Below are 23,205 nucleotides of genomic sequence, written 5' to 3'. Positions count from 1 at the left end.
CAAAAACCTTTGGAAGCAGCAAGAGATGGTGTATCCATTCATATTTTGATGGATATTTGAATTTTTTAAGTTTTTGTCTATTACAAATAAAGCTGCTGTGAATACTCATGTGTTAATACAAGTCTTTGTATGGACATATACTTTTATTTCTCTTTGATAAATAAATACCTAGGAGTGGAATGGCTTGGTCAAGTGTAGGTGTAGGTTTAACTTTTTAAGGAACTGCCAGATTGTTTTCCAAAATGGTTGTGCTGTTTTACATTTTTACTAGTAGTGTGTAAGAGTCCCAGTTGCTCCACATCATTGCCAATAATTGATATGTGGTAAATTTTTGTAATTTTAGTCATTCTGGTGGGTGTGTTGTATCATCTCATTGTGGTTTTAGTTTGCATTTCCCTAATGATTAATGACTTGTTGAGCATCTCTGCATGTGATTATTGGCATCCTTTATGTCTTTTGGTGAAATTCCAATTTGACTTTTCCCTTTTAATTTAGTTGTCTTTTCATTGTTGAGTTGTAAGAATTCCTTATGTGTTCTACATAGATTTCCTTTGTCAGGTACTTATTTTTCAGATATTGTCTTCAAATATTTTATTGACAGTGTTTGTTGAAGAGCGGAAGTTTTTGTTTTTGTTTTTGTTTTTTACAAAGTGCAATTTTTAAAATTTTGTTAATGGTTTCTTTTGAGTTGTAATTAAGAATCTTTACTAAACCAAGGTCTCATAGATTTTCTCCTCTGTTTTCTTCTAGAAGTTTTATATTTTTAGCTCTAACATTTGAGTCTGTGATTCATGCTGAGTGAATTTTTTTATATGATGTAGAGTATGGGTCAAGGTTCCTTTTCTTTTTCATATAGATATTTAATTGTTCCAATACTGTTTGTCAAAAATGTATCTTTTTTCCGTTGAATTGCCTTGGATATCTTTGTCAAATGTGTGTTTTATGTTTCTGAGTTCTCTGTACTGTTCCATTAATTTATGTTTATGCCAGTACCACACTGAGTTGATCACTGTTGCTTTATAATAGGTCTTGAAATTATTTAGTGTTAGTTGTCCAGCTTTGCTTTTCTTGTCTAAAAAATTTTTGGCTATTCTAGGTTCTTTGCATTTCCATATAAAATTTAGAATCTACTTGTCAATTGCTGCAAAACCATCTGCTGGGATTTTAATTGGCATTTCATTTGAATCTGTAGATCATTTGGGGAGAATTGTCATCTTAAAATTATTGTGTCTTCTCATCCGTGAGCAAGTATATCTCTCTTTTTTTTTTCCCCAGGTCTTCTTTACTTTCTCAGCAATGTTTTATCACTTTCAGCATACCAATCTTGCACTTTGTCAGATTTATCCCAAATTATTTCATATTTCTTGATGCTGTTTTTTATTTCAATTTTTGATAATTGCTAATATAAAGTCAATTTATATTTATATATTAACCTTGTATCCTACAACTTTGCTAGTAAATTTATTAATTTTAATCACCTTATCTCTCTACCTTTTTTGTTTTGGCCCCTGTATTTTATGTTAGGACTTTCCTCCAGTCTTTGGTGATTCTTGGATATCTCTCTCTCTATATATATATATATATAGTGTGACATTAAGATTACTGAATGTTTTCTGTGCACATGCGAGGCTTAATACCTGGTGGGCTTCATCAGATAGTGATAAATGGGGGATGAGGGTTCCCCAAATTTTAGAATCTGTAGATCTTATCTCTTAGACCAGTTGGTATTTTCAAAGAAGGGTCCTGTGATATCTTCTGGTAGAGGATGTCAGGCTGTCTATATTGTAAACCCACTATTTTAAACAGCCTGTAGTTAAAAATTTTACTTCCACTTTCACTGTTTTTGTATTGTAATAATTATGTTATAATTTTGATGTTTATTATGTATTGTCTGAATATGTAACAAATAATTTCTAATGTATTGTCTACCACTTGTGTATTGCCTATGTATGTAATTTAAATGATTTCTTTATTGAGGATCCATTTTTATACATATTCCATAGATTCTAGGAAAGACAGTTTGTGTGCATGTGTGTATGTCTATATGTACATATATATCTGAATATAGCAATATTATTGCGGGTATCTTTGTGTGTTGTGATATTGCTGTTCTCTAGGTTTATAGCTTTATTTTTTTTCTGCACATTGTGATATGCAGAAGTGTATTAAACTTGCCACGACAGTTTTTTCTACCAGTGTCACTTTACAATTTCTAATTTTTTAACATACATTTTAATAGCTTTTATTTGTTATGTCATCATTGTGGCCATTTCCTGCTATTTAGTAAAACCACTTTCTTTGTTCCATTCTTACCTTGGTTTCTACTTAGGCTGGTAAAACTTTTGCAGTTCTTCCTGCCTTTTTGTTAGTGCATACCAGGTACAGCTTCTTTTTTCATCTTTTAATTTTTAACGTTCTTGTTTCATTATGTTTTATTAGTATTTCATATAATCAATTTTTAGATTACTTTTGACTCTACCTGGAAGTCTGGATATTCAGTAGGCTTTTTCAAATATTGTACTAACTGGTATGTTGGAACTTTCAACATCTTGTGGTTTGATTGTTTCCTTGCCCCCCCCCTTTTTAAAGCTCTTTATTGGAATATAATTGCTTTACACCATTGTGCCAGTTTTTGAGGTACACCAAAGTGAATCAGCTGTATTTATACATATGTCCCCATATCCCCTCCCTCCCGCGACTCCCTCCCACCCTCGCTATCCTGGCCCTCTAAGTCATCACCCATCATCGAGTTTATCTCCCTATGTTATGCAGAATATGGAATGCTTCACGAATTTGCATGTCATCCTTGCACAGTGGCCATGCTAATGTTCTCTGTATCGTTCCAATTTTCGTATATGTGCTGCCAAAGCGAGCACTGTCCCCTTTTTAAAAGAGGGTCCTAGTTTTTTCCTTTCAATTATGTCATTAACTATATGGACAGTTTGTTAGTTAAGAAGGCGTGTATTTTGTTTTTTTATACTACTTGTGATACGTTTAAGTTAAAATCACACATCTCTAATTTCTCTTAAGTATCAACATCATAAATGAAATATATTGTTCCTTCCTTGTATAAAACGAAATAATTAATACACAGTAATCTATCCCTTCTTCATCTCACTACCTAGTTACTTTAGAGGATTTAATTTTTTTACATTATGAATCTTTATCAGAAACTATTTTCAACTTTTATATTCTTTCTTTTAATTAAAAGCTTTTTTTAAAAAAAGTTTTAGGTTTACAGTATAGTTTGAGTGGAAAGTACCAAGAGTCCCATATAACGTGTCACCCCCCCCCCCCAGTTTTCCCTTAAAATTGATGAGCCGATATTAATGCATTATTTTAACTTAAGTCCATAGTTTACATCAGGGTTCACTTTGTGTTGTACATTGTGTGGGTTTTGGTGACTGTGTAATGACATATAATTACAGTATCAGAGAACAGTTTCATAGCCCTAAAAATCCCATGTGCCCCACTTACTCATTCCTCCCTCCCTCCCTTTCTCCATGCCCTGGCAGTCACTGCTCTGTCTCCATAGTTTTGTCTGTTCCAGAAATGTCATATAGTTGGAATTACACAGTATATAGCCTTTTCAGGTTGGCTTCTTTCACTTAGTAATATGCATATGAGATTCTTTCAGGTCTTTTCCTGGCTTAATAATTCATTTCTTTTTATCACTGAATAATATTGTACTGTATGGTTGTATCACAGTTTATCTTTTTATTGAAGGACATCTTAATTATTTATAGGTTTTGACAGTTATGAATAAAGCTACTATAACATTTGTGTGCAGGTTTTTGTGTGGATGTAAGTTTTCAGCTCACTTGAGTAAATACCAGGGAGTGCAATTGCCGGGGTCGTAAGGTAAGAGCATGTTTAGTTTTGTAAGAAACTATCAAACAGTCTTCCATATTGTCTGTACCATTTTGCATTCCCACCAGCAGTGAATGAGAGTTCCTGTTGCTCCACATCCTCACCACCATGTGGTGTTGACATTGTTTTGGATTTTGGCCATTTTAATAAGTGTGTGAAGTGTCTTGTTTTTGTATTCTTTTCTGTAAACGTATTTCCCACCTTTATTTTTTAAAAAACAGATTTATTGAGATATAATTTACAAACCATAAGATTCACCCCTTTAAATATGCAGTTCTGTAGTTTTCAGTGTATTGACAACGTCAATTTTGGAACATTGTCATAGCCTGTGTACCATTAGCAGCCACTCTCCATTCCCCCCTTCCAGAAGCCTCTGGAAACCACTCATCTTTCTGTCTCCATGGATTTGCCTGTTTTGGATATTTCATATAAATGGAATCATACAATACGTGGCCTTTTGAGACTAGCTTGTTTCACTTAGCATAATGTTTTCAGGATTCCTCCATGTTGTATGTATCAGAACGTCATTCCTTTTCATAGCTACATAGTATTCTCTTGTATGAGTACATACCATATTTTGTTTATCATTGAGCGGTCAATGGACATTTGGGTGGTTCCCAGCTTTTGGTTATTCGTAATAATGCTGCTGTGATCATTTGCGTGCAAGTTTTTGTGTAAACATAGGTTTTCAGTTTTCAGTGTATGCCTAGGAGTAGAATTGCTGGATCATATGGAAATTCTGTATTTAACATTTTAAGAAACTTCCAAACTATTTTCCAAAGTGGCTACACCATTTGGCTATCTCACTAACAATGTACGGGGAGCTCCAGTTTCTCTGCATTCTCATTAATACTTGTTATTGTCTGTCTTTTTTATTTTAGCTGTTCATTTGATGTAATATGTGTGAAGTGATATTCATTGTGATTTGATTTTCATTTCCCTAATTGCTAATAATATTGAGCATCTTTTCATGTGTTTATTGGCCATTTGTATATCTTCTTTGTAGAAACATCTATTTAAATGATTTGTGCATTTTTAATTGGATATTTGTCTTTTTCTTGTTGAGTTCCTTATATATTCTGGATATAAATCCCTTATCAGACACATGATTTGCAGATATTTTTGCCAGTTTTGTGGGCTTTCTTTTCATTTTCTTTTTAAAGATTTATTTTATTATTTATTTATTTATTTATTTTTGGCTGTGTTGGGTCTTTCTTGCTGCACACAGGTTTTCTCTAATTGTGGCGAGTGGGGGCTACTCTATGTTGTAGTGCGAGGGTTTCTCATTGTGGTGGCTTCTCTTGTTGTGGAGCATGGGCTCTAGGCGTTGGGCTCAGTAATTGTGGCTCGTGGGCTCCAGAGAGCAGGCTCAGTAGTTGTGGCGCACAGACTTAGTTGCTCTGCAGCATGTGGGATCTTCCCAGCCCAGAGATCGAATCCGTGTCCTCTGGATTGGCAGGCGGATTCTTAACCACTGCGCCTCCAGGGAAGCCCTCTTTTCACTTTTTTGATGGTGTTCTTTGAAGCACAAAAGTTTAATTTTGATAAAGTCTAATTTATATGTATTTTTTCCTTTTTTTATTTTGGTCTTAATGTCATATCTAAGAAGCCATTGCTTAATCCAAAGTCATGAGGATTTACTCCTACATTTTCTTCTAAGACTTTTACAGTTTCAGTTATTATATTTAGATCTATAATCCATTTTGAGTTAATGGTATGAGATGTGGTATATATGAGTGTGTGGTATGAGGTGTGGTATATATGAGTGTGTGGTATGAGATGTCGAGATTCACCTCACTCTTTTGCTTGTGGATTTCCAGTTCTCCCAAGCACTATTTGTTGACTTCTTTTTCCGTGTAATGTTACCCTTGTGGAAAATCAGTTGACTTACGTGTAAGGATTTATTTCTGGACTTCCAGCTATTCCATTGATCCATATTTCTGTCCTTATGCCAGTACTGCGCTATCTTGATTACTGTAATCTTGTAGAAATTATTGAAATTGGAAAGTGTGAATCCTCCTGATTTGTTCTTCTTTCGCAAGATTGCTTAGCCAGTTTAGGTCCTTTTTACTTCCATATGAGTTTTAGGATCAGCTTGTCACTTTCTATAAAAATACCAACTAGAATATTGATAGGAATTCTGTTGAATCTGTAGATCATTTTGGGGAGTATTGCCATGTTAATAATATTAATTCTTTGAATCCATGAACCGGGGTGGGGGGAGTCCTTCTGTTATTTAGGTCTTCTTTAATTTCTTTCAGCTTTGTTTTTGTGGTTTTTGAGTACATAAGTCTTGCAATTTTTTTTTGTTAAACATGTTCTCAAGTTTTTTATTCTTTTTGATACTGTTGGAAATTGAATTATTCTCATTTCTTTTTCAAGTTGTTCATTGCTTAAGTAAAATACAAATTGATTTTTGTATATCGGTCTTGTATTCTGCAACCTTTAGAACTTGTTTATTAGTTCTAATGGTTTTTTTAGTGGATTCCTTAGATTTTGTTCCATGTACAAGATCATGTCTTATGCAAATAGAGATACTTTTAGTTCTTTCCAGTCTGGATGCCTCCCGCCATCCCCAGCTGCCCTGGCTAGAACATCCAGTACAATGATGGATAGAAATGGCAACATCTATTCAGATTTTCTATTACTTTTTGACACAGATTACTTTCAATAGCTTGTATCTTTCTAGAAATTTTTCCATTTCATTTAGGTTATCCAATTTGTTGGCATACAATTTTGTTTTTGGTATACTCTTATTTCTTTTTTACTTCTGTAAGGTTGATAGTAATGTGGCCTGTGTCATTCCTGATTTAGTAAGTTGAACGTTCTCTTTGTTTTCCTTAGTCACTGTGGCTAAATGTTTGTCAATTTTGTTGAACTATTCAAAGAGCCAACTTTTGGTTTGTTGACATTTCTCAATTGTTTTTCTTGTCACTGTTTCATTTGTTTAGGGATTATTCTCTAATTCTTCCTTCTGCTTGCTTTGTATTCAGTTTGCTCTTTTTCTGCTTTCTAAAGGTAGAAGGTTAGGTTGTTAATTTGGAATTTTCTTTAGTGTATGCATTTACAGCTATCAATATCTTTATATGCGCTACTTTAGCTGCATCTTCTAAGTGTTAGTAACTTATATTTTTGCTTTTATTCATCTCAAAATATTTTACAGTTTCCCTTGTGATTGCTTTTTGATTTCCCTTGTGATTTAGGGGTTACGTTCATATTTTTGTGAACTTCCAAATTTCTAAACATTATGCATTTCTAATTTTATCACATGGTAGTCAAAGATTATACTTTGTATGATTTCAGGCCTTTGAAATATAGATTTTTTTTAATGGCTTACTTATGGTCTGTCCTGGAGAATGTCCGCATGTGCACTTGGGAAGAATGTGTATACTGCTGCTGTTGTTGGATGGATTGTTCTCTAAGTGTTTGTTATGTCTGATTGGTTTATAGTATTGGCCAAGTCTTCTATGTCCTTGCTGATCTTTTCCCAGTTTTACCTATTATTAAATATATGGATATATTTATTTATAATATATAGATTATCTATATCCATGTGTATCTGTAGATATATGTAGATATCTAGATATACTCATGTAAAAAGATTTATTATAAAGAATTAGCTTATGTGGTTATGGAGGCTGAGAAGTCCAGAATCTATAGTGTGGGCCAGCAGGCTTGAGACCCAGGAGAGCTGATGGTGCCGGTGAAGTTTGAAGACAGTTTGCTGGAGAATTTCCTCTTGTTCAAGGAGGCCAGTCTTTTTGTTCTTTATAGATCGTCAACTGTTTGGATGAAGCTCACCCACATTATGGAGGCAAACTAACCCAAGGTTCACTGATTTAAATATTAATGTCATCCAGAACACTTTCCAGGTTGACAGATGAAATTAACTATTGCTAAGTAAAAACTTATTTTCAACAAGCCCTCCTTTTAGCCCTCTTTTGTACCATTTTTGCCATACATAATACATCTCTATACACTGTAAGCTTATCACCATAGTAATATACAGTTGATTCTCATTATTTGCAGTAGTTATGTTCTGTAAAGTTGCAGCAAACACTGAAGTAGCAAATGCTGAGTTATTGCTCCTTGAAGAAATACAGGGTCAGCTTCCTGCAAGCCAATTTGTCAACCAGTCAGTACATAACCTTGTTCTATTTGTGATTCTGTTTAAAGTTGCCTTATTTATATATTTAATATATATTATTGATTCATTAACATTAAACTCATGACCATGAACCCTATAACTCATGCCCTGAATGAAGCTAACGTAACGCACGTGTTTTCTCCATAAGGCACATCATGGCTTTCTTGCTCATAGGAACACCAGACAGCACTTCAGCACTGCCTTTGGGGCCTTTTAAAGAGCAAAATCACTAAAAAAAAAAGCACAAAAATGCAAAAACCTGGCACTAAATAAACTGCAAGAAGGATACTTACTTAGAATATGAGAATTAAGAAGGCAGAGCATCATCGTGTTTGACCTCAGCTGGGAGTATGCACCTTGGGTGACGTGCTGTACCATTTGCAGTCTGCAAATGACCACAGAAGCACTGTATGTATTAATTCCGGAGTTACAAATAAATTCTAGCAAGTAGCTGAATTTGCAAATATAAAATCCATGAGTAATGAGGGTCGGCTATAATTACTGAGTTTTTTTTTTGTTCAGTAAATACTTACTAAATTAAATTGAACCGTTTACTTAATGTGTCAGAATTTCTCAATTGTATTATTTTTTTATAAGCTCTTTATTGGAATATAATTGCTTTACATGTTGTGCCAGTTTTTGCTGTACAACAAAGGGAGTCAGCTGTATTTATACATATATCCCCATATCCCCTCCCTCCCACAACTCCTTCCCACCCTCCCTCTCCCAGGCCTCTAAATCATCACCCATCATCCAGTTGATCTCCCTGTGTTATGCAGCAGCTTACCATTAACTGTCTGTTTTACATTTGGTAGTGTATATATGTCAGTGCTACTCTCTCACTTCGTCCCAGCTTCCCCTTCACCCCCACCCCACCCCATGTCCTCAGGTTCGTTCTCTACATCTGCAACTTCATTCTTGCCCTGTCACTGAGTTCATCAGTACCATTTTTTGAGATTCCATATATAGGAGTTAACATACGATATTTGTTTTTCTCTTTCTGGCTTACTTCACTCTGTATGAGAGACTCTAGGTCCATCCACCTCACTACAAATAACTCAATTTCATTCCTTTTTTATGGCTGAGTAGTATTCCATTGTATATATGTGCTACATCTTCTTATCCATTCATCTGTTGATGGGCACTTAGGTTGCTTCCATGTCCTGGCTATTGTAAATAGTGCTGCAGTGAATATTATGATACACGTTTCTTTTTGGATTATAGTTTTCTCGGTATATGCCCAGTAGTGGGATCACTGGGTCATACGGTAGTTCTATTTTTAGTTTTTGAAGGAACCTCCATACAGTTTTCCGTAGTGGCTACACCAATTTACATTCCCACCAACAGTGCAGGAGAGTTCTCTTTTCTCCGCATCCTCTGCAGCATTTATTGTTTTCAGATTTTTTGATGATGGCCATTCTGACCGGTGTGAGGTGATACCTCATTGTGGCTTTGACATACATTTCTCTGATGATTAGTGATGTTGAGCATCTTTTCATGTGTTTGTTGGCCATCTGCATGTCTTCTCTGGAGAAGTGTCTGTTTAGGTCTTCCGCCCATTTGTGGATTGGGTTATTTGCTTTTTTGGTATTAAGCTGCATGAGCTGCTTGTATATTTTGGAGATTAATCCTTTGTCAGTTGCTTTGTTGGCAAATATTTTCTCCCATTCTGAGGGTTGTCTTCTTGTCTTGTTTATGGTTTCTTTTGCTGTGCAAAAGCTTTTAAGTTTCATTAGGTACCATTTGTTTATTCTTGATTTTATTTCCATGATTCTAGGAGGTGGGTCCAAAAGGATCTTGCTTTGATGTATGTCATAGAGTGTTCTGCCTATGTTTTCCTCTAGGAGTTTTATCGTGTCTGGCCTTACATTTAGGTCTTGAATCCATTTTGAGTTTATTTTTGTGTATGGTGTTAGGAAGTGCTCTAATTTCATTCTTTTACATGTAGCTGTCCAGTTTTCCCAGCACCACTTATTGAAGAGGCTGTCTTTTCTCCATTGTATGTTCTTGCCTCCTTTGTCAAAGATAAGCTGCCCATGTGTGCGTGGGTTTATCTCTGGGCTCTCTATTCTGTTCCATTGATCTATATTTCTGTTTTTGTCCCAGTAACATACTCTCTTGATCACTGTAGCCTTGTAGTATAATTTGAAGTCAGGGAGCCTGATTCCTCCAGCTCTGTCTTTCCTTCTCAGGATTGCTTTGGCTGTTTGGGGTCTTTTGCTTTTCCATACAAATCGTAAAATTTCTTGTTCTAGTTCTGTGAAAAATGCCACTGGTAATTTGATAGGGATTGCGTTGAATCTGTAAATTGCTTTGGGTAGTATAGTCATTTTCACAATGTTGATTCTTCCAATCCAAGAACTTGATATATCACTCCATCTGTTTGTATTGTCTTTGATTTCTTTCATTAATGTCTTATAGTTTTCTGCATACAGATCTTTTGCCTCCTTAGGCAGGTTTATTCCTAGGTATTTTATTCTTTTTGTTGCAATGGTAAATTAATTACTGTTTAATGAAGTTTTTTGAATCAGATAAGAAAATGTAAGAGTCACAAACAAAAATGCATTTATACTGTCTTTTTAAAAAAATTTCATTGGAGTATAGTTGATTTACAATGTTGTGTTAGTTTCAGGTGTACAGCAAAGTGATTCAATTTTATATATATATATATACACACACACATACATACATATACACATGTATTCATTCTTTTTCAGATTCTTTTCCCACATAGGTTATTGTGGAATATTGAATATAGTTCCCTGTACTATATAGTAGGTCCTTGTTTATTGCTGCCTCAGGCACCTGCAGTGTTAAACAATTGCTATTGGTTGTTTTTGACAAATGCCCCAAGTATAGGGCTGTTCACACAGAGTTTTCTCTGAGTGAGGTCAGATAAAGATAAATTCTGAGAATGAAGCCTTTCCAAGGAACTTTCAGACAGGTTACTGACATTCTCTGGGGATACGGCTTCTGGGGAGCTGTAATCTTATTCTGCACCTTATAGGGGTTGCTAAGCTACTGGTTTTCATGGCTGTTGTGGTTGTGAGCCTATTAGTTTTCAAGGCTACCATGAACTTGGGAGAAGGGGAGGTAGTAAAGCAAGTTAATACATTATAAAGCTTGTTATATTTACTGAGCTTCAATTGGTTTTCTTGAATAAACACTCAGGTTGTTGCAGGTTAATTTCTAGAATTCTGAAAAAGTTGATTTTGACAGCATTTGCCAGTGTTTTCATTGCTTTTATGGAGGAGCAGATTTTAAGACTTCCTTAGTCCCCTATTCTAGAAATGCATCCTCAAACATTTAGTTTGAATTCTGTGCTTAAATGATTTCATTGCTTCTGATCCTTTTATTTTGATTTGTTTGTTGTTCAGATGGAATATCTTTAGGTTTGTTTTTTTAGGATTTGTTTATATGTTATGTTTTGAGGCCTTTTATATTTTCTAAGGTCTGTTTGTTGTCTGTACCAGTAATCCCCATATGTTTTGTTCACATATTCCATCAGTAAAAGTTTTTGAATTATCTCTCTATAATATAAATATATATGTAATAAGGGTGTATTAGTCTGCTAAAGCTGCCATAACAAAATATCACAGGCTGAGTGGCTTAAAAAAAAAAAAAGAATGTATTTTCTCACAGTTCTGAAAGCTGGAAGTCCAAGACCAAGGTGTTGGCAGGTTTGATTTCTCCCAAGATTTCCTCTTTGGCTTGCAAATGTCTGCCTTCTCACTGTGTCCTCACATGACTTTTCTCTGTGCTCACATGTCCCTGGTCTCTCTCTCTCCCTTCTTGTAAGGACACCAGTCATATTGGTTAAGGGCCCCACCCTTATGGCCTCTTTTAACCTTAATTAAACTTAATTAAAGGCCCTATTTCCAAATATAGTCACATTGAGGGGCACAATTCAATCCATAACAAAGGATAAATACGTAATATAAACATAACATAAGTGTACCATTGTACTAATGTTAGGTATTTATATATACAACACACACAGGATAAATTTTTAAAGGTAAATAATTATTTTTAGTGAAAATAATGTATTCTAATTAGATAATTGTTTTTAGTTTATGCTGTGGCTATCAAAGCTTATTCCAGAAATAAAAATGTCAACTCTTATCATTTTCTTGTTGTTCACATCTTTGCCTCTATTATCTTTAATGATATAGTGCAGGAACTTTTTAAAACACTCCATTCATCCATATATATTCTATAAAAACACTTAATAAGGCACACATGAACTGCAGTTGTGCAGTCGCAGTTGAAGCAGATGAGTGAGGGTCCCACAACAGCCTGTTATGTTATGGGATTTCAACTCTTCTCTTAGAATATCTCATATGTGTGTAATGTGTATTCCAAGTGAGGACATTACTTCATTTTGTATATTAAATATTTTAAAAACTAATTTCTTTCTGGTATTTATAGATACATAAAGATAAATATATGTACTCATATTTTCTACTTGCACTTTGGCAGATTATTCTAAACATTCCACTTTGGTGACCACTAATCTAAACACAAAATACAAATGTAGTCACAATTGGGTAGGGGGTTCACAGGCATTCACTTCATTATGCTTTGTATCTTATGTGTTGTTGCATGTGTTCTGTGTAGTAAAATATTTGTAAAACATTTTAAAGTAGTCATAAGTTTGCTTGAAAATTCTCTAGGTGTTATCCTAATAACATTCTGTTATTATCGCACAAGAGGAGTCTAAGACTTTTCAATCTGTAGTGGGTCTTCTAGAATATTTTCTTGATTATTTCTTTAATTATATCCGATTTTACATTTGCTGAGACCTCTTCTTTAGTTATATCAATTAGCTATGAATTAGGTATCTTTATTTTTTCCATATCTTTCCCCTACATGGCTTTACTGCCTTTTTTCTTCTGTGTTCTGGACATTTTTCTCAGCTTTGTCATTATCACCGATTTAATTTCTGTAGTATTTATGTGTGGCTTCCAGAGTTGATTTTAGTTACTTTATGTTACTTTATGTATTTATTTTTACTTTTTGTTGTGAAAAATATCATCCATAACAAAAGTTGAGAAAATATTATAGTAAACCATAAAACTTGTCACCCCGCTTTAACAATTACCATCTCATGGCCAATCTTGTTTCATCTATTCCTACCCATTCTCCCTCATCCCATTCCTATTTATTTTGAATCAAATTCCACACATCATATCTTTTCATAAATATCTTAGCATCTATCCCTAAAAGATACAAACTTTTTAAAAGTATCCCCATACTATCATACTTAAAGATGACAGTTGCCTTGTCACATGTAATAAGTGGAATGTATTCCTGGATTGCCTGCAAACATCTGTAGTTCATCTCTTGCCAGAAACTGTTACTAAAGAGCAAGTCTCAGCATATACCACTTCCCATAGTTTATCCCACCTCTGACTTCACATCCCTAAGAATAAAATATCACAGCTGTTTCCATTCCCAGTCATACTGCGTAGGTAGGGATTATAGTTTTAGGTTTGTGTAGAAGAACCTTTAAATGAGGAGAAGAGAGAAAAAACAGTCTAGTCATTCTTGGAATCTGCACCTTTATGTGGGTGAGTTGGGCCATGGAAGCCCTGACTCCAGAGTTCCGGGAAGAAGCAGAGGTTTGATAGCTAAAAAGTTCTCACTGTAATTCTTGTCCCTCCGTGGACTCACCAATTTACCTTAAGGTTTCATCTGAGTAGTGAGTCCTAGAAATGCTTCTTATCTGGCAGACTGATGATCAGCATTTCTGATGTTATTTAAACTCTACAAATCTTTTTGTATTTTCATAAATAAAAGATGGGGGTAGGCAAATTGGGCATCAGTGACTTTCTCTCCTCATAACCTAGGTGTCCTGTAATAAAAAGGCCTCATTCATAACTCAGGAACAGTGCTTTATTAATTTTACTTTTTTTTTTTTTAATTTTACTTTTTTTAAAAAAACCTCTAAAATTTTAAGGGAAAAAAATTACTTCACTTGGACAGTAACGTATCCAACATGTATGTATTAAGCTTAATTATAGCTATTAAATGATAGATTTTTATTTAACTAGACAATGGTTTTAACTAACATTGCCATGCATAGATGAACAGTTTTCAGGTAATTGGTAGACTGGTAATATTAAACTTAGCCAATATATACTGAGCATAATTAGAATTGTCTTTGATGACTTGAAAGTAACATGTTTATAACATTAAACATTATTAAGTCTTGTGAAAATATGAGTAGTAGAACTTTCTGGGAATTGTATTCTAGATACACACTGTGCTTCCAGTAACAGTGAATGTTTAACAAAATTCAAGTGTCTTCAGGAGTAAAGGGCTTCTAACTAAGACTAACTTGTGGATATATTTAAAAATAAGTAAAACTTTAAGAAGGGAATCAGAAGCAAGGAAAAGCTGGTTATATAGTAAACTTGTGATCGGTAAGTATTTTTGTCATTTTACTTCTTTTTTGACTATGCGTGTCAGCCGTATTTATATCTATACTAATCTGGTCTAAGTCAAGGTGGTAATATGCTGAAGGTTTTACAACATGTGGAAGCTACTCGTTGCCTTCTTTACAGCCCAGTGTTGGCCTCTTCACTGTGAGTGCCTACAACTTAGAGCATCTGAGCAGTAATCTGAGAAGATACATTCTCCTTTATATACAATTGTTCAATGTTTTAAGAATCTAACTGGTAAATAATCTGATTTATCCAATTAAAATATTTTTCAGAGATAGTAATATTTTGCTCATTATTAACAGAAAGGTTTTGCTTTTTAAAAAACTGTTAGGGGACTCCCCTGGACCTCCAGTGGTTAGGACTCCGTGCTTCCACTGGAGGGGGTATGGGTTTGATCCCTGGTCCAGGAACTAAGATCCCACATGTGGCCAAAAAAAAAAAAAAAACCGTTCAGGACTTTCTGATAATGTTTCAGGAGGAATATAGTAATTATTATTTTACCTGTTACCTAAGAATTTCAAAATACTGTATGCATTTATTTTATATTCCCATAGCAGGTAAGAAAGGATGTGTTACCGAGAGGGAAACTGGTTCTGCAGGACTGATAACTTATTTATGGCCACACAATGAGTCATTAATAGATTTAAGAACAAAGCTTGAATGGCTGATTTTTGCTTCTTTGTGGTTTTATATGTTTAAAAAATTTTTGACATTGAACATGTTTCCTGTTTTTAGTGTTATTCCCATATTTCCCAAACTAACTGTATCGAGCAGAAATATCATCATGTGTGTTTTAATTTGTATAAGTTTCTGTTGGAACTACTAAATCTGTTTAAATGTTTATTGTTCTCCCACAGGTGTTGGATCCCGAACAAAACCATAACTTCACAGATCATTATCTAAATGTGGCCTTTGACCTTTCCCAAGTTCTTTTTATAGCTACTGCCAACACCACTGCTACTATTCCACCTGCCTTGTTGGACAGAATGGAGATCATTCAGGTGCCAGGTACTTGATTTGTAAACAAAATCATTTTTTAACAGAATAAATAAAAAACTATTTCTTGCTTTTCTGAGCATAACTCTTTAAAACTGGCTGAGCTGTGCAGTTCCTAGCAATAAAACTTTCTCTGTGTTACATGTGGCCTCATCTTTATATAAAAGTACAGAGTGCTTTTAAACTCTTCTTTTTAGTTGAATCTGTCGAGTAGTTATATACTTTCTTTTTTTTTTTTAACCATGTCTTCTCCTTCACTGGAGTGTGTAAAAGTCCTTTAGTTACTAACACTAAATAAATCCCAGTGTTTTTACCTTTGTAAATTGCTCAGAATTACTTTTCCCTGAAAGAGATCAAATATCAGTGGGTATCTTTTAAAATAAAAATAGAATAGAATCTAGATATATTTAGATTCTAAGTATAATCTAAATATATGTTTCATATTAAACTGAAATATATTTTTACCCTCAGGTAAATGATAATTGGATTTCTTAGTTATCTGTGAACCCTGCAGGTTCCTATATTTAGTTTTAAAATATGGTGGAGTATTTTAAAATTGCTTTGTGCCTATTTGTAAGACTAAAATAAGTAATGAGACCCCCCCAGTTGCCTGGAAACTCCAAATTAAGGCAAAAATCTGTAAGATATTACTAACATGAAGTGAAGTATCAGGGCAGCTGCTGCAGAGGTGGACATATGATGCCACCTTCTTCTGCAGGTTTGGTTCCTATCTTCTAGCTTTTCAGGTGTTTTTTATTTCCTTTTTCTACTCAAAAGATACCTTGTCAACTCATCTTTTTAACTTTTGCTTGTTAAATGGGAAGGGGGCAATTATTGTAGGAAACATTTGTCTTACAGAATTTAAGGGCAAAATAAATTTATACTCATTGAAATGGCTTTTAAGTAGATAAGACCATGAAGTCTTTTAAATATGTAAATTATATGTGTAATTCCAACATGTAAGGAATAAAACTTTTATAGGGACATCTCAGTTTCTGGTTTTGTTTGTTGCTAAAATTTATAGCTGGAGTTCTGGAAATAGCTCCTTTGCAGCTCTTCCCTTGAAGTCTTAATTGAAGTGTCTGTTGTTGCTGTTGTAAGGTTTTTCATTTGTGTATCAAATTATGCTGAAGAAAAGGGATGTATTATTTTGCTATTAAATAATAAAATAAAACTCGCATTTGAGTTAAGGAGGTAATTATCTCTAAGTTAATGAAAGATTTTTTTCTCTTTCAGAGAGATATCATTTAATCGAGACTTTCAAACACTGTGCTTATTTATTTAGCAAGTGCTTGTTTTGTTTGTGAAAAAGTTGAAAATTTGAGCAGTTATTGATTGGCGATGAAATTTCCTTATGCTTTGTGATCTTAGTTGAAGTCGTACTTAAATTCATTCTGAATCCAAGATCCGTTGCATCTGTCTTGGATTTATTAATGAAGCACGGCACTGTGAGCACCATGAGAATAATCACAAAGCAAAATCGCTTCTTTCCCAGGGTACACACAAGAGGAGAAGATAGAGATTGCCCACAGGCACTTGATCCCAAAGCAGCTGGAACAGCATGGGCTGACTCCTCAGCAGATTCAGATCCCGCAGGTTACTACTCTGGACATCATCACCAGGTTAGTCCAGCCGTCCTGAGGCTTCAGTAATGTTCACATCTGAAAAAGAGATTCCTGTTTCACTGGTAACTCACAGCATCTATTTCTCTCTCCAACAGATTCCTAGCAAGCATTTCCGTAACTCTTGATTTACACAGGGCTCGTATTAAGCAGAAATTCACAAGGAAAGCATTTAGAGTGTCTTTCATAGCTAACTAAGGACTTTAGTTGAGCCAGAATTTCAACTTTTCTGCAGTAGCAGTATAACGGATTAATTTGATAAATTAATAACCAAAAACATGGAAAATATTGAGACACCTTTTATGTCTCAGGATCTTGAAAGTTGAATTCTCTTAGGAAGTGAGATGGGACTTTAAGATATCTGTTTTAAGTTATTCAGATTTTCTTTTCTTTGAGAGATTTTTAAAATTCCTTAGTGTTTTCATCTTCGGAATTAACTCCAGAACAACAGAGAAGGTATTTTCCCAAGTTAGCTACCAAGTGGTTAAGCCTGTGGCAAGCACCACATAAATTATCTGCGTCAAGTATTGCTGAGCCTAATTTATAGATTGCATGTTTGAATGGAAAATACATCCTGTTGAGAATTTCTGTCTACAATAGCCTCTCTCACAGTTTTCCTGGCTCAGCATTGCAGCTCCGTTGCATCATCTGGCAGATTGTGTCAGGCTGCCAGGACTCCTCCTGCATCCCGTTCCCAGTAACTGCTGTTTTTTTCAAGAGAAGTGAAGTCTCTCTCTGTTTTGAACTTTGACTTAGAGTTTGGCCAGTCAGGCTGCTTTTTGATCTAAGCCAGCCTTCGTATGGAAGTCTATTTGGAAGTTTGTTTAAATTTACTTACAAAACAGTAAGTCAACCTGACCTGGGAGTTCCTTTTCTTAACTTGTGATTTACTGTGTGGATAATGCCAGGGGAAATAAAGTAGGTGATTTCTGCACCAGAGTCTTCCAAAACTATCATTATTCCAGATAATACTCCTGATGTCTTTGGGTAACTTTCAACAAGTCACTTAACATTTTTGATAGCTTTCCCATCTGTAAAATATGAGTGATAGAGAAAAATATCCATTCATAGCTTATTTGGATCTAAATAGCAATGACTCAAAGAGTAATCACTATTGGTATTTCCCAATTGTTGCCTGGAGAACTGTTTCTTTTTTATATACTTGTTAGCTCAAAATATCAGCTGTTAAAAGCTGTGAAGATTAGGAAACTTCTCTGAGCAGTTTTAATATTTACAAAAACAGCACAGGTATTTGCTACTCCAGGCAAGTTTTGGGTATTTAGTGAGTTACCCAACTTAGGACATAGTTTTTCATCTTTCATGTGTTTTTCATCTTTTCCTGTGTCGTAGTCACAGACCCATAGTGTTCAGGAGGAGGGGAGGGAGTCTTAGACGTCATCTAGTCCTCCTTACCTCCCAGGGTAACTAGCCTGCTTGGATACAGTGCTCACTGCCAGGCATTCCTTGGTGAGTAAGTATAATTGTTATAAAAGAATCTTTATATTCACCTCCCTAAAGTTTTCTCATTCTGTCCTATATGTACACCTAGAACTAAGTATAATTCCTCCCTTATGGCATTAAAAAAAAAAAATGCTGTCAGGTCCACACCCCATAAAGGTTCTCTTCTTCACGCTAACTATTCCTATTCTCTTTACCATTCCTCTTGACCCACATTTAAGACTCCTCACCTTCCTGATTAGTCTTCTTCTGAACGATTCCTGTGATGTCAGTGTCTCTTTTAAAATAAACAAAACACCCAGAGTGGAATTCAGTATTTTAGAAGTAGCCTAAACAATTCATGGTATAAGAAGACCACTGATTTCCTTATTCTGATTATATTATTTTATTATTGTATCTCAAGAGTTTTAGCTTTTTCAGGCTATCCTCTTGCCTATTGCACATATAGTTACCCAACACCTTTAGTTCTTTTCCATATAAATTTCTGCTGCACTTGGTCTGTCTCATTCCATATATATAGGGTTGAATTTCTTAAAGCCCAGATATAGAATTTTACAATTATGTGTATATATATTTTGTAGTAAATTTATTTATTTATTTATTTTATTGGCTGTGTTGGGTCTTTGTTGCTGTGCATGGACTTTCTTTTTAGTTGTGGTGAGTTGGGGCTACTCTTCGTTGTGGTGCACGGGCTCCTCATTGCCGTGGCTTCTCTTGTTGCAGAGCACGGGCTCTAGGCGCTTGGGCTTCAGTAGTTGCAGCACGTGAGCTCAGTAGTTGTGGCTTACGGGCTCTAAAGCGCAGGCTCAATAGTTGTGGCGCACGGACTTCGTTGCTTCACGGCATGTGGGATCTTCCTGGGGCAGGGATCGAACCTGTTTCCCCTGCATTGGCAGGTGGATTCTCAACCACTGTGCCACCTAGGAAGCCCCTACAATTATGTATATTTTAATGTGCCTGTTAGTTTCAGCTACCATTGTGGCAAATTGATTTTTTTACATCCTAATTATGCCCAGTACATTCGTTTTATGTCTTCTGAAAACTAGCATCTTCATGATCATCTACCAATTCTTATTTGACACTGGTGATTCTTCCTATTTTGGTTTAAAAATACTAAACTAAACCAGTGGTTGATGTGTCTACTTGTCTCCGGTCGCTACTGTCTGCATTAGTTCCTAGGCTATTATTGTTCTAAACACCTAAAAAAAGTATTTCATTGTAGTTGATGTCCTTATTATTTTTGGAAAGCTCCAGTTCATTCTGAGCTTCCCGGTACCATTTCTGCATGTTCATGCCATCTCCCTGTAAGCGTCCTCAGGCCCTTCTCTTTTATCTTTTGTCCAGACCCTTTCATCTGAGCTCATCAAATAGTTGTCTAGAAAGCTACATTGGGTTTTTGTTTTTGCTTTTACATGTTGCTTTGTTTATTTTTAAGGTGCCTCCCTATTTTCTTTCTTACTGAATTTACATACATTTGTATAATATGGATTTTATTCCTATATCCTCCTATTCCTTTGATTGAAATAAATTGTTTAGCCAAGAACTTTTATTTTTTAAGCAGAACTTAAAAAATCTGCTTTCGTGGGAGGGAGGGGATATGGGGTTATATGTATAAAAGCAGCTGATTCACTTTGTTGTACAGCAGAAACTGGCACAACAGTATAAAGCAATTATACCCCAATAAAGAGCTTAAAAAAAAACAACTGTTTCCCCAGAGTCTTGAATATGTCTGTCAGCCTAATCAAATCCTGTTATTCAGATAAAACTGCATTCTCTAGCAGATGCTGTCCATTGAAACTCATCCAGAGCTGGGTGGCCAAAAATGATTGCACTGTGTAAAGGATTATGAAGTGGCTTGTGGAATTTGAGTCTAACATATAAGTTTTTTAAGACAGCTGTGCTTAACCGGGGTTAGAACCTTCCACTAAATCACAATGCTTACATCATTAGCATATTTCTTTCTTTAGAAATCTCAACAATGAAAAGACACTGAATAGGGGTGATTAGCACAGTTCCAGGTAAAGACTAGATTTCTGTCTCAAATTATTGTTTGGTTTAGTTGGGAAAAAATTCTGTTTTTCTGATTCTTTCAGCAGTATTTCATGTTTAATAAATGTATCAGAATTTTCCTAAATCGACAAATTTTAAGAAAGTTCTTATACATATCATCAAGGAGTAAATGATGTTTTATGTGCTGCTAAATTTACTTTGGCACTGTAAATTGAAGAACCAATAATTCATTTTTAAGCATAGGGTAATAGTTCGAGATATTCTATATAAAAGGAAAAGTTGTAGCTGGAAATACTTCTGAATATTTAAGAAATAAGAATACTGAAGAATTTTTAAAGGTGAGGCAGTTAGTACTCAAGAAACTGTAATAAACTTTAAAATGCACACTTCCTCTAGTATAGTTGTTAATCACATTACTTCTATTTTTACAGGTGGTGTTCAGCCAGAAATAAAATATTTTTCTTTGATGATAGGTACACCAGAGAGGCAGGGGTTCGCTCTCTGGACAGGAAGCTGGGGGCCATTTGCCGAGCTGTTGCTGTGAAGGTGGCAGAGGGACAACACAGAGAAGCCAAGTTGGATCGTCCTGATGTGACCGAGGGAGAAGGTCTGTGACCTTGATCCGGTGCCCGCAGGCTTGGTGGCTAGGAGTGAATGGCAAAAAAAAGTTGGATGTGGAGGGATGGTGTCGGGTGGTCCTTGGAGCAATGGCACGTATTCCTCCACTGGTAAATGCATCCGTTGATAAGTAGAACTTAATGGTTGATGTATTTTATAAAGAGGATTCTTTTCTACAAGTAGTACAGGGTTTTAGCAGGAATATTTCTCCAGCTTTGTAATGGTGGTACACCTTATGTTTGGGTTCTGGCGTTCTCTTTTTTTCCTTCTAATCCAGATTAAGTCTTTCCATATTTATAGCATAGAAAGTTGCTACAACAATTAAAAAAAAAAAAATCCAAGCTGTCCAAGTATACTGCAAGGGCAGATCTTTGTTCTCTGGAATAGCTTCATGTGTAATAATTTGTTTTTCTCACACATTTTCTTTGATAGGTACACAATTAAGATGTAATTTATATTATTTTTTTCTTAGAAAAATAATTGTAGCAGTGGTGACAGGGAAAGAAAGGAAAGGAACCTATTCCTCAAATTAATGAAATGTGGACATTTCCTATGGTGCCCAGTTAAAATGTTTTAACTTCTTGCCCGAGACCATGCTGCTGCATGGTTGCCAAAATTTGATTTAACAAACATGACTCGAGTAGTAGAGAACATTCCCTTTGAGCTGTAGCCTCCAGTACCTGAGCCTGTGTCCTTTTGTTCTTCTCTGTGATATAACAGGAAGTCAGAGAGTGAAATGAGTTTATCTAGTTAACACATTTTGAAAATTGTGTTTAGGATTTAGATGGTTTATTTTGGAATTTATAGTAATACATTTGGAGGGATTTGATGTTAAAAGAAATGTTCCGTAGTTATACAATGCTTATGGACATCCGTTAGCATATTTCCAGTAATGTCTGTGATCATATTAGCTACTGAAAGATAACCCAGGGATATTCAAGAACTTGTTCAAACAGCTTGTGAACCATGTGAGAACATACAGTATTTCATGGTTAAGATTTATTTGGTTATTTTTTTTTTTAATCCATAATTCACAGAACAAATCCTAAATGATAACATAGTTAAGAAGATTTGGGTGGTTAAGATATTACCTAGGACTCCCATATAAATAATTAGGGTAAATACTTGTCTCTTGAGAGGATGATTTTGATCATAGTTCTTATTAGAGGTACATGGACTCCAAGCTGGGCCTTACATTGTAACATATCCTTGTACTGTAAGTGACTCTCCTCCACATTTTAGTACAATAATTATAAGGTATCCTGAATTGATGTTTATGACCTCAACCAAGCCAAAAGAAGTTTCTACAAAAAAAAAAAAGTCTCTGTTAGGTTTTCACGCCACAGAGTTCAAATGGAGCTAGCTTAGTAACTGAAAGTTTCTCACTAAGAAATGAATTATTTAAAATTAGAGTATAAAATAGAAGTTGTTTTAGAAATTTTAAGTAATACAGTGAGTTATTTTTAATGTTAAAAATATTGCTGGACTTAAGAATTACTGCCAGGAAGAGAAGTAATTTCAGGCCACAAGCTTTAAAAACAGGCAGAAACCTCCAGCATATCGAACAGACTTTCTGGAGTAGGCCCAGAAATACTGGTCTGTGAACAGTTGTCTTTGTATTTGTGGGGTCTTAACTGGCAGTTAAGCAGAACAAATAACAGAATTTAAAAGGCGGGGGGGATTTCCAATTGATGTGTTAGGGAAGGAGTGTTTATGGTTTCAGTCACTTACCTGTAAAGTATGGGAATTATTTCATGAAAGCGGCACTGTCTATGTTTTTCTGTATGTTATTCGTGTGTTCTGAATTGCCCTTTTCCTTTCTGGGATATTAGTTAGGTTGGAAGATAAAAGTTTGCGGCGAAAGTTTTATTCTGCTTTTGCCTGCCTTTAGCCAAGGACACACATGTTCCACGTATTCAATTTTGCAGATTTGGATGTTTCTCTGTAAAGAGGTAGGCATATGTGCATTTGTTCAAGTACTCATGTACCATATATGTCCGTTTAATATCTAGTAAGATGTTTTACTCAGAAATTATCC

At 35.1% G+C, this 23,205-nt stretch overlaps 1 protein-coding gene and 1 non-coding gene across 4 annotated transcripts in view; one reads left to right on the top strand and one right to left on the bottom strand.

Moving 5' to 3' along the window:
* The window catches only part of LONP2 (lon peptidase 2, peroxisomal), a 98,539-nt gene that overhangs the window by 36,698 nt on the left and 38,636 nt on the right, over positions 1–23,205 (top strand). For all 3 annotated transcript variants that reach the window (XM_057711624.1, XM_057711623.1, XM_057711622.1), the window contains 3 exons: positions 15,321–15,471; positions 16,955–17,081; positions 21,023–21,156. In XM_057711624.1, coding sequence (XP_057567607.1) covers positions 15,321–15,471; positions 16,955–17,081; positions 21,023–21,156 — 412 coding nt within the window. The remainder of the gene's footprint in view (positions 1–15,320; positions 15,472–16,954; positions 17,082–21,022; positions 21,157–23,205) is intronic.
* LOC130839448 (U6 spliceosomal RNA) lies at positions 2,770–2,876 on the bottom strand. Its single transcript, XR_009049845.1, has one exon. It is a non-coding gene; the product is annotated as a U6 spliceosomal RNA (small nuclear RNA).

This window comes from Hippopotamus amphibius, chromosome 16, assembly GCF_030028045.1.
Source record: "Hippopotamus amphibius kiboko isolate mHipAmp2 chromosome 16, mHipAmp2.hap2, whole genome shotgun sequence".
NCBI classification, from domain to species: domain Eukaryota; kingdom Metazoa; phylum Chordata; class Mammalia; order Artiodactyla; family Hippopotamidae; genus Hippopotamus; species Hippopotamus amphibius.
This window is presented reverse-complemented; position numbering and strand designations above follow the sequence as displayed.